The sequence below is a fragment of the Clupea harengus genome, chromosome 19, assembly GCF_900700415.2.
Source record: "Clupea harengus chromosome 19, Ch_v2.0.2, whole genome shotgun sequence".
Taxonomy (NCBI): domain Eukaryota; kingdom Metazoa; phylum Chordata; class Actinopteri; order Clupeiformes; family Clupeidae; genus Clupea; species Clupea harengus.
In genome coordinates, this window is record NC_045170.1 from 7,732,922 (window position 1) to 7,745,421 (window position 12,500).

The 12,500-nt window shown below is 41.5% G+C and overlaps 1 protein-coding gene across 1 annotated transcript in view; it reads left to right on the forward strand.

The window, feature by feature from the left end:
* gabbr1b (gamma-aminobutyric acid (GABA) B receptor, 1b) overlaps window positions 1-12,500 on the forward strand; it is a 98,125-nt gene that overhangs the window by 23,357 nt on the left and 62,268 nt on the right. The window contains exons 3-6 of the mRNA XM_031585720.1: window positions 1,939-2,003; window positions 2,410-2,548; window positions 6,400-6,585; window positions 8,016-8,033. Coding sequence (XP_031441580.1) covers window positions 1,939-2,003; window positions 2,410-2,548; window positions 6,400-6,585; window positions 8,016-8,033 — 408 coding nt within the window. The remainder of the gene's footprint in view (window positions 1-1,938; window positions 2,004-2,409; window positions 2,549-6,399; window positions 6,586-8,015; window positions 8,034-12,500) is intronic.

Genomic DNA, 12,500 nt, shown 5'->3' on the forward strand with positions numbered 1-12,500 from the left:
GGTGTTGATGCAGCTGATTTAGTATTACACGTATCTACAGCATCCCCTATGGAGACCGTGACCTTGTATTAGACATATCTATAGCATCCCCTATGGAGACCGTGACCTTGTATTAGACATATCTATAGCATCCCCTATGGAGACTGTGACCTTTGATCTTGTATTAGACATACAGTATCTACAGCATCCCCTATGGACACCGTGACCTTTGAACTTGTATTAGACATACCTAAAGCATCCCCTATGGAGACTGTGACCTTTGATCTTACCATCTATCATGCAGGAGTTTTGTTCTATAAAATTTTACTTCTCTGTTGTTTCAAAATGGACTGAGAAGAAGTATCTGGAGTTCTGTTCTTCGGCTTGAAAGCGTGCTTACTAGCTGGCCCAGTTTATATGAAAAATAGTTAAATAATAACTTAATGAAATTGAGAAAACATCTAAATCAGGTCAGGATGTGGAGTGTTTTGCATCAGATCCTTTTCAGATGTTTTGTCTCAAAGTAAACTCAGATTTAGCCTGACTACATTTCAGCTTCTCAAACCTGTTATGATTAATTCATGCCACAGCAGTGGTTAACTGCTATTATTCTTTTGTTAAATTACATTACATTACATCATTACATTTGTGGAGAAAAACATGACAAAATGTGGCCTAAAAATGGGTGAGAGCAATTAAAACAGTAATGGCATTTGTTATATCTAAACCAATCCAATCACTTCTTGAAAAACAAGGCTCAAAGGAAGTGACATCAGGGGTCGGTCAGAAAAGCCTGCGGTTATTGCTTTGTATGCATATGTCTTCAAAGGACTTCAAGGCCACAGTTTTATATTTTTTCATGAAGTGCCACAGTCATCTGCCAAGCGAGACGGCATTTGTCACAATCAGTCAATTACATTAAAGACAGAGGTTTAAAGTGACTGATTTTGTGACACAGGAATAAGGAATCGAAAGAGAAATATAGATAGTATAGTTATGCAGTAGTTATCCTTATGAGAAGTAACACATGACCAATGTGGAAAAAGGTTTGACTTAACTGTAGAATCTTAAAAAAGGTTGACTTTATTAATGCTTAAATAAATAGGCTATATTTTAAATGATCTGTATAGACTATATGTTGTCTTAAAATATCATGAATTTGCTCTTCAAATGACTTTTCTCAGTTTTCTGTAACTACAAACCTAGTCTGATGAAAACACCAAATATAACAATATCATATAACAATAGAGGTGGAAGCTGCACATCAGTTGCCTTGACATTATTATTGTTTCCATAAAAGAACTATAGTGGCTTGATTGCATGCAACAGAAAGAAACAAAGACCTGCGGCAAAACCTAGCAAACCGCAGAAAGCTGCTAAAGTTGATTCTGCATGTGCTCTCCCTCGCTGCATCTACTCCATTGTTATTTTCACAAATGCTCTCAAATGTCAATCAGGACTACTACTACTACTACTTGTGTAGCAAAAATGTACATCTCATTTGAGTCTTGTGAAGCTCATAACAATTATGACCGGTGGAATGACTTGGGGTGGGCGTGAGGAGGGGCTTCCTGCTCGTCATACAGGTAATGTTAAGTATTGCTGTGCCTGCAGGGGTGCCTGCTTTAACCCCCACCCGCGGTATAAAATAAGCAACAGACACATTTTACAGTTTACAGATAAGAAAGTCATTTTCAATAGCAAAACAGGGTCTAAGAGTGTATCTGATGACCATTAATAAGCATTAGTTCATTTCTTAACATTAGTTAAGAAATTCTATGACAGATATATGCTGATAATATGCGGTACCACAGATTGACAACAGAAAGAGTTGAGCTGAAGAGATAGTAGCAGTAGAGTAGTAGAGGAAGTGGGCTGACTGCAGCAGCCTGCCTGAACTTATGCTACGCTGGATTGTAGTTTGTTTATCTGGAGTTTGTCTGTTCTCTGCTTCAATAGGCTGCAATATCATCCGACCCCCTAGAGATGGAGGGATCCGATACAGAGGCCTGACACAAGAGCAGGTATGTGTGTGTGTGTGTGTGTATGTGTGAGCGCGTGCGTGCGTGCGTGTGTGTGTGTGTGTGTGCGTGAGAGCGTGCGTTTCGTGTGTGTGTATGTGTGAATAAGTGTGTGCGTTCGTGTGTATGTGTGTGTGAGCATGTGTGTGTGTATGTGTGTGTGCGTGCGTGCGTGCGTGCGTGTGTGCGTGCGTGCGTGCGTGCGTATCGTGTGTGTGTGTGTGTATGTGTGTGTGCGTGCGTATCGTGTGTGTGTGTGTGTGTGTGTGTTTGTGTGTGTGTGTGTGTGAGCATGTGCATGTGCATGCCTTTGTGTAGGTACAGGTGCCAGACTGGAATGTGACGTATAAATTGCTAAATCTGTTATTGCTAGTTGCTCATTTGTGTTTGTGTGTGTGTGTCTGTGTAGATCCGGAGCGTGCAGGTGTTGCCGGTGGACTATGAGATTGAGTACATCTGCAGGGGCAACCGTGTCATTGTGGGGCCAAAAGTCAGGAAGTGTCTGCCCAACGGGACCTGGACTGAACCCAACCTGAAAAGCTTCTGCTGTTAGTACTCTCTCTCTCTCTCTTTTTTTTTCTCCCTTTCTTTCTCTCTCTCTCTCCCTCTCTCTCTCCCTCTGTCTCTCTCTCCCTCCCTCTCTCTCTAGATTTATATAACCCCCCACACACATGTACATGCACTGCCTCTATATCTTCTTCTCTCTCTGTCTATCTCACTCTCACCTGTCACTCTTTTTTGACTATGTCTTTACTCTGTATTTCTACATGCATGCTTGTATACTTCCTTGCAGCTCTGTGTTGTTACGAAGTTTTAATCTAGTTAAATGTATGTGGTGCATATACAGCTAGGGTTAATCTTTGGGGTCCATTATGTAGATATCATTCCCTTGCTGCATTGGTCCTTTGCAGTATAGTCTTTCACCTGTATGTTTCAGAGAAAGCTCAGGGAATTATGCTTAGAAGAAAACAAAAAATTTCAGTGAGGTTTGCCACCCTTTCCATATTACACAGGATCCTTCTGTAAACATAGCATAAACAGAACTACATACATTCACATGAGCAAAACCAAATATTATATGTTCTGTGAAACATCCAATAAGCCTTATTTGCTTAAATCACTTATAGTTTAACATTTAACATTCAACATGTCTTGGAGACTTATTCTTTCTTGGAGAGTTTGAACAGCCTTTATTGGAGACCAGGCAATAACAAGAGACCTGTGTTTATGTCCCATTAAGCCCCTCTGCCTCGCCAAATCACTGCTGTATTATATTACCAGCTATGGAATTCAAACACCTGTGCATTAGCTAGCTCGCTAGCTAGTCCACCCCCCTTGCTAACCTAATTGTCTACTATTTGAATAGACAGAGGAATTACCTAAAACATTGGTAAAAGTACAGAAAACAAACAATCAAAAAATCAGTACCAGCTTTTACCAAATAAATGCATGATATAGACTATTCATCTCACTTTACACACTGCCAGAGATTTACTGAAGTAATGTTAGCTTCATGTAGCGAGTAAATAGCCTACAACTTGCTAATGGTGGGGTAGAGGCACCACCCTGTAAACTGTAACATAACGGAACGGCATGAATGAAGGACAATGGCGCTTTGTTGCCTCTGTAAACCTTTGTGCTGCAGAAGTGGAGTGATGTAGAAACAATAACCCCACTATTGCCAGAGCTATAAGCAGCTCTCTCTGCGTTTCCTCATGTGAAGTAAGAAGCAACGGCATATTATACTATACATGACATTACACAACAACAACATACATGGCATACAGTACACAACACAAGTGAGTATACCCCTCACTTAAATGTCAAATGATTCAAAATTGTATCACAAGTTTACAGGTACAGTATTTCTATTGATGAACAATCAAAAACAAATATTTTAGGAAGAATACAGGCCTTAAAGAAGAAACTCAATGCAACAAAAGTGAATAAACCTGTGATCACTGACACTCAAGTTAGAAAGCCTGTGATCATTGAAAGACAGTAAACCTGTGATTTCCAATTAGCCTAATTGCATGAACATGATTATAAAATGTGAACACCAGGGCTTTCTCAGTTTTGCTCTTACGGGCTCCTATTCATGGGTTCTGTGATGTATTGGTAATAGCATTGACACACCACACCAGTAGGGGATGCTATGCTATGTTTAATAGTAAATGTATGCATTAAGAAATAAACCAGTGTAGAACTATCAGAGTTGTCTTGCATACTGATGCTATATAATAGTGAATAAGTACACTATAGTTGACTAGGAAAGTCATTACAGGTTCCAAAGACGTCACTTCCGAAAAGCCTGCCGCCATATTTCTACCTGATTTGGGTGCCACGGCTTCAGTTAACCAGTGTAAAAATGCTCCTGTCAAAGGGAGCTAAAAAATAAAACCGTTCAGAAACCTCAGTTTGCCTTTGGGCTCCACCATTACAAAGAGTGCTAGAGACCTGTGGACTCACGTTAGCATCAGGAGAAAGTTGATACAGAGGTGACGTTTGTCACTCGTACTGCTTTATTATTCCCTTTTTCTGCACTACCTGACTGCCGTTCTACCTTCCCTCTTATGCTACTATTGAATCTATATAACTGTAAATTCGATCTTAGTTTATTTAGCAAATTATTTATGGCATTTATGTTTTCATTATAAAAGAGGGAGTATGCATTCAAATAATGTATATTAACCTAAATAAGAACTGTTTCTTTATTGCATTGTGTAGTATAACCCACTCATGTTATTATCCATTATACTTGGCAATTCTGTAGATGGCCTAATGCTGAGAAACATGTATGTATATATATGTATTGAATTGCCATTGCCAGAGGAATTGAGAAATAAATCTGAATGGGAGAGGGTCAAGTGCTTCAGACACAAGGGTTATCAGTGTAAACCAGAGCTAATGTCAACCTCTATAGACGACATCCCAGAAAAAAAAACCTTGCTTGCTCTTTAGCACAAAATTGCAACATTACAATTTTGCTAAAGAATATAAGAAAAATATTGTGAGCATATTCTTTAGGCAGATGAGACCAAGATAATTTAGTCCGGCTCAGATGGGGTCCAGCATGTTTGGCGTAAACCTGGCCAGGACTACCACAGTGAGTGCATAGTCTGACAGTGAAGCACGGCGGTGGGAGTGTGATATGGGGCTGCATGAGTGCCAAAGGTGTTGGGGAGATGACATTTACAGATGGCACCATGATTGCCTGTGGATATACCAAAATATTGGCTGACAAGATGACTCCCAGTACCCAGAGGCTTTGGCAGAAGAGGAATATTTCAGCATGATAACGATCCAAAGCGCACTCAAGAATTTCTAAAAAACACGATAACCTGGCCAAGTATATCGCCTGACTTGAATCCAATACACCTTTGAGTTTTTTTAAAAGTTGAGACTGGTAGAGCAACACAACCCCCCAAGGTAAAACAAAATTGTCTCTGAAGAATGGCAGAACATCTCTCCAGACATTTGTGCCACACTGGTATCCTCCATACCAAGGAGGGTTGAGTCTGTCACCAAACCTAAAGGTAGACACATCTAAACAGTTCGTTTTTACATAAGAGCTAATACCCTACTGTTAACTTAAAAGTACAGCAATTACTGTAAGGTTATGCAATTCTGAATCATTTGGCATTTTGAGGTGTACTCTCTTCTGTGTGTATACTGTACATAAACAATAATAATTCACAATTTTCATAAAGAGTCGAGGATAACAAAAGTCTACCAACGACTATGACTTCTTGTAAACTGTGCTGAATAAATTGCTCTGCTTTGTCTTTTTGTTATGAAGTCCGTGGTCTCCTCCTGTTCTCTTCATGTGCCTATAGCAGTGTAAGATTAATAGATCATCATTTCGTTTCCCCTGTAATAGTTCCTTCTGCTTGTTAGCACGTCTTTGAGGAAACGAAGGAGTTTAGTTCATCAACTTTTGCAGTTGCCATTATGTCTGGTGGAGTTGTAGTTTGCAGCAGGAAGCCAGAGATAATTACTGTTACACATCATGCTATGGCCTACCAGTGAGAACTTAGAAAGAAAACTTACATGCACTTCTCTCTGTTCTCTCTCTCTCCTTCTCTCTCTCTCTCTCTCTCTCTCTCTCTCTCTCTTTATTCTTCTGCTGTCCTTCCTCTCTGCCCCCTCCCCCCAGTGTTGCCATGTCCTCTTGTGTGGAAACCAGAGATAACTACTGTTACACATCATGTTTATATGGCCTACTATTGAAAACTTACATGCATCTCTCTCCTTCTCTCTCTCTCTCTCTCTCTCTTCCTTTTCTCTCCCTCTCTCTCTCTCCTTCTCTCACTCCCTCTCTCTCTCTCTTTCTCTCTCTCACTCTCTCTCTTTCTCTCTCTCTCTCTGTCTCCTTCTCCCTCTCTCTCCCCCCGCCCAGTGCTGCCATGTGCGCGTGTGTGGGCGTCCCTGGAGAACGGGCGTGTGAGTGTGTGGCCCCAAGGGCCCTCGGTGGAGGGGACGGTGCTGCAGTACAGCTGCCTGCCAGGCTTCATCCTGGTGGGCAGAAACACCACACACTGCACCAAGGCCGGCAAGTGGGACTCCCCTAAGCCCGTCTGCCACTGTGAGTATGCCCATGGTGTGTGTGTGTGTGTGTGTGTGCGTGTGCGTGTGTGTCTGTGTTTGTGCGTGCGCATGCGTTTGTGCGTGTGTGTGTGTGTGTGTGTGTTTGTGCATGTGGGTGTGTGGGTGTGTGTGTGTTTGTGTGTTTGTGTGTGTGTGTTTGTGCATGTGTGTGTTTTTTTAGGGCTGTGAAATGATTACAAATTTTAATTAAATTAATCACAGGTTTCTGTGGATTAATCATGATTAATCACATATTACCAATTTTCTCTGTATATTTTTGTGAGAACAAAAAGATTTATGACAAAAGATGGATACATTTAACATGTTTTCTTTTTGTATTCATAAAAAAAAAACCAATGGTGCAGCAACTCAGCAGTTCTTTAGCAGTTCTCTTTGCTATTCCATATGGAACATTAATATAACTTCATCCTAAACAGAATGCGGGCTTTTTAGCCATTGTATGGTTGAATAAAACATGTTTCTTTCCTTTTTAAATCAAACAGAAATGATTTGGGCTTCTTCTTTGTCAAACAACCATTAACCACACCATGACACAATCTAATGCCTCTAAAGGCCCTAGTGGTCGTTTTGTCTTCAATTGCCCATTTGCTTGCAACAGTTTGGAACTGTTCTGCACATGCCTCTGCAAAGTGGCGCTCTTCTGTTTTCATGCACGTTAGTGTAAACGACTTTAACTTCCATTCGTTGGTGATTAGATGTGCAGTTACACCCAGGTAGTTATCGTTACTCACAGAGGTCGTACGTTGGTAATAACGTACGGGACTACGTTGTTAAGTGAGGGTGGTTTGGCGCATTGCACTTGAACTCCCCTCGCCGACCGACGCATTTGCTACGGTGAAACGATAACGTCTTCCCGCAGAGTGTACATATCACTTTGGTTTTATTGAATGTTCCATCTTTGTTTTTTTGGAACACGAACTTCCCATCCAGAAAGTCCTCAGGTTCATCAGAATGATCCATGTTGTTTGTTTGTTTGGATAGCAGCTGCTGTCTGACTGCATTAGAAACGGCGACTAGTGCAGATTGGGTGGAATTGTGGGTATATTGGAAGCTCATTCTGCGCATGAGTTTAATGCGTAAAAAAAAATGAACGCATCAATCCTGTAATTTAATCATAACGCGTTAACGCGTTATTTTTCACAGCTCTAGTTTTTTTTTAATGTGAATGAGCGATAGAGAGGTTGAAAAGGTGTATGTTTGTGTAGGCCTGTCTCTTAATGTTTGTCTGTGTGGATATGTGTGGCTTTGGTTTGTGTGTATGAAAGTGGATGTCAGTTACCCTTTGTTTGTATGAGCTGTCTGTGTGTGTTCAGCTCTTGTGGCAGGTTGTGTGTTGGTGTAGTTTTATAGATTTAAGTGGTTTTCCAGAGTCTAACACTAGATGTCTCTCTTCTCTCTCTCTCTCAGATGACAGAAATTACACAGGTAAGCCTGCTCACATCTCACATCACACTCCCTACCTAGTGTACCTGTTTGAATCATATTCATATTATATCTAACAGTTTTTAAGACCTCTTCAGTTACTGTCTGGCTTAAAAGATAATATAGCACTATTACAGTATTTATGACTGCTTCTGCCCAGTTCAGATTGAAGATTTACAATGATAAAACTCCATGAAACTATAATCCCTTTAATGTGAATCATATGCTGATAATGATGAGCATTATGGATGATGAGCAGAAACACAAAACATCATTCATTATGTACATGGTGTTTAGTAGGGCAGTGTATGCTAATGTGTGTCGCACTCCATAAACATGAGTCGGTTGCATTCCCATGAGCTACCGTAGCTCACGACACACTGTGACACCTTTTTTCCTGTGATCTGAGGCAAAAAGAGAATCTTTTATCTGAACTCGTAGAAATAAGCAAGAAATAAGCAAGCTCCTTACATACTGCGACTGACCTGGAAGTATTTCAGTGCTTCTTTGGCTCTGAAATAGTTCAGTCACATGTGCACAGCTTGCTTGCATTTCTGTGTGTTTTGCACTTTTCTTTTCTTTTGTTTTTGCATCCTTGGCAATGACGGAGAATTATTTGGGGAACTTTTCTCTTTTTGTTTGCACCAAGTAGCGAGCAGAGCTCTCTATTCAACACCAACTTCAAGAGAATGTTCGGTCTTACTTGATTAAGTAATGACCAATGAGATGCAAGGTTCTATTTGACAGGCACCTGAACAGAAATAAAATAACCCCAGCTGTGAGAAGCCAGACTATTTTTGCTCAATGCCTTTAAAAATGAGGACAAATATGTATCTGTCTAGACATCGCACTGGATGGAAGGAAAGCAGTTGAAAAAAATAAATCTAAACCTAAATCCTAACATCTGGCCAGTGTAGTAGAGGTTGATCTTTCAAAATAATTCATGTGTGTGTCTCAGATGTCACATTGTGGACATCAGATATACTCTTCCAAAGCACTACAGAGAACTAACTACCTTTAAGAAGCACTTGAAAACCAAACTCTTCAGAGAGCACCTCCCTTCCTAACTTGCACTTCTACTAGTACTTAACTTGCACATACAGCAGTTACATTCCTGCACTTTTCTATTTCTTATATAAAATAGTATTTATTGTTACACTCAGCCTCTATTGCTCGTAGCTTGATTGTTCTCCCTTGTACGTCGCTTTGGATAAAAACGTCTGCTAAATGACTAAATGGGTAAATGTAAATGTAACAGAGTAGTTGACCTTCTAGCATAGCCAAACGCATTACACCTCACTACACTGTACAACCAAAAACATCAATTTGAAGGTCAAAAATGTATCTCTGAATAGTTCCAACTGACACAAAAGTGACACAATTTGGCTAACTTGCAGAGAGACGAGGCTAACTGCCATGGATACCTTCATTAACTGTTTGTTTCTTCAGGTTCCACAAAGTTTCCACAGCTTGATTATGGTCCATATATCCATGTTCGCTCACTAACATGACTGGTGTATGTACGGGTGAATGTACGGGTGAATGTATGGGTGAATCTGCAGGTGTATTTAGGTGTTTGTTAGCCATGTCCAACTCTTCTCACAGCTCACAGGGATGAACTTTGTGAGCGTAACTCGTACTCATCAGTGTGTCATGCTGTTCACGCTTTTGACCACTTATAGAATCAAACCAGTAATGGTGGGTTGGATGCAATATTGCTGACATTGGTTGTTGGCTATATTATATGACAACAGGGCACCAAACCTGTGCTTACTGTGTTGAGGTGAATGCAAGACCATCCTGTTCCGAGAAGTTTCTGTCTGCATATTGCACATAAACGAAGAACAAATCCATCTGCTTGTGCTTTCATGACATGAAATGAAATGCCTTGGTAGGTTTCTCATGTCACTGGTCCTGGAAGTCCGATCTATTTCATCAGTGCTAAGGAATGGGAAGGCCTTCAGTTCCCTGCAGGCCACATAGGCTTTACTCTACTCTAATGCTTGTAGGTTCACTAAGTTGTATGTAAATGTGCAGTAAGCATTTCTTGTTAACTTCTGCATAGCTCACCCATAGGAGTCCATTACCTCTCATCGGAGTGCCGTGCACATGCTAAATATTTAGCAGGCAGGTTCTGTTCTTTTCCCTCCTCCTGTTCTCTTTGGATGTTTCCGGATGAGTTAATGCAGGAGAGTAGGCCCTTCTTGAAAAGATAGTTGCTGATTACAACCCTCAGGGGAGTCCCAGAGCATCTCTCAGTTCACCCGTTCAGTTCACGGGTGTTCACAGGTGTATGTACAGGTGTATGTAGGGGTGTATGTAGAGGTGTATGTAGGGGTGTATGTAGAGGTGTATGTAGGGGTGTATGTAGAGGTGTATGTAGGGGTGTATGTAGGGGTGTATGTAGGGGTGTATGTAGGGGTGTATGTAGAGGTGTATGTAGTGGTGTATGTAGAGGTGTATGTAGGGGTGTATGTAGAGGTGTATGTAGAGGTGTATGTAGAGGTGTATGTAGGGGTGTTTGATAGCCATGTCCAACTCTTCTCACAGCTCACAGGGATGAACTTTGTGAGCGTAACTTGTACTCACCGATGTGTCATGCTGTCCACGCTTTTGACCACTTTTAGCATCTCACCAGGACTGGTGTGTTGGATGTAATACTGCTGACATTGGTTGTTGGCTATATTATATGACAACAGGGCACCAAACCTGTGCTTACTGTGTTGAGGTGAATGCAAGACCATCCTGTTCCGAGAAGTTTCTGTCTGCATATTGCACGTAAACGAAGAACAAATCCATCTGCTTGTGCTTTCATGACATGAAATGAAATGCCTTGGTAGGTTTCTCATGTCACTGGTCCTGGAAGTCCGATCTATTTCATCAGTGCTAAGGAATTGGAAGGCCTTCAGTTCCCTGCAGGCCACATAGGCTTTACTCTACTCTAATGCTTGTAGGTTCACTAAGTTGTATGTAAATGTGCAGTAAGCATTTCTTGTTAACTTCTGCATAGCTCACCCATAGGAGTCCATTACCTCTCATCGGAGTGCCGTGCACATGCTAAATATTTATCAGGCAGGTTCTGTTCTTTTCCCTCCTCCTGTTCTCTTTGGATGTTTCCGGATGAGTTAATGCAGGAGAGTAGGCCCTTCTTGAAAAGATAGTTGCTGATTACAACCCTCAGGGGAGTCCCAGAGCATCTCTCAGTTCACCCGTTCAGTTCACGGGTGTTCACAGGTGTATGTAGAGGTGTATGTAGGGGTGTATGTACGGGTGTATGTAGGGGTGTATGTAGGGGTGTATGTAGAGGTGTATGTAGGGGTGTATGTAGGGGTGTATGTAGAGGTGTATGTAGGGGTGTATGTACGGGTGTATGTAGGGGTGTATGTAGGGGTGTATGTAGGGGTGTATGTAGGGGTGTATGTACGGGTGTATGTAGAGGTGTATGTAGAGGCGTATGTACGGGTGTTTGTTAGCCATGTCCAACTCTTCTCACAGCTCACAGGGATGAACTTTGTGAGCGTAACTTGTACTCACCGATGTGTCATGCTGTCCACGCTTTTGACCACTTTTAGCATCTCACCAGGACTGGTGTGTTGGATGTAATACTGCTGACATTGGTTGTTGGCTATATTATATGACAACAGGGCACCAAACCTGTGCTTACTGTGTTGAGGTGAATGCAAGACCATCCTGTTCCGAGAAGTTTCTGTCTGCATATTGCACGTAAACGAAGAACAAATCCATCTGCTTGTGCTGTCATGACATGAAATGAACCTTGGTAGGTTTCTCATGTCACTGGTCCTGGAAGTCCGATCCATTTCATCAGTGCTAAGGAATGGGAAGGCCTTCAGTTCCCTGCAGGCCACATAGGCTTTACTCTACTCTAATGCTTGTAGGTTCACTAAGTTGTATGTAAATGTGCAGTAAGCATTTCTTGTTAACTTCTGCATAGCTCACCCATAGGAGTCCATTACCTCTCATCGGAGTGCTGTTCACATGCTAAATATTTAGCAGGCAGGTTCTGTTCTTTTCCCTCCTCCTGTTCTCTTTGGATGTTTCCGGATGAGTTAATGCAGGAGAGTAGGCCCTTCTTGAAAAGATAGTTGCTGATTACAACCCTCAGGGGAGTCCCAGAGCATCTCTCAGTGCTGTGTTCGTACTTCGTAGAGGTTAGCTATCAGAATGTGAAACCAGCTTATGTAAGTGCTGGGGAAAAAAATGGCAGCTTTTAAGCAAAGTGAACTCTGAAACAAGGCCGCAGTTTATCTACGCACATAATCATCTGGCGTCTTCCTGCTGTCCTGAAGATGAGGGTGAAGAGACGTGCCTTGCAGCACACTTGCCTTTAATAAAAGCTAGCGAGCTCGTAAGCTTTTCTTTTCTGATCATTTTTCCACAAAGAAAAACCTACATACATAAATAATGACATATTTAATATCCAGGGCATCTGATGGGGATGACAGATGTAGT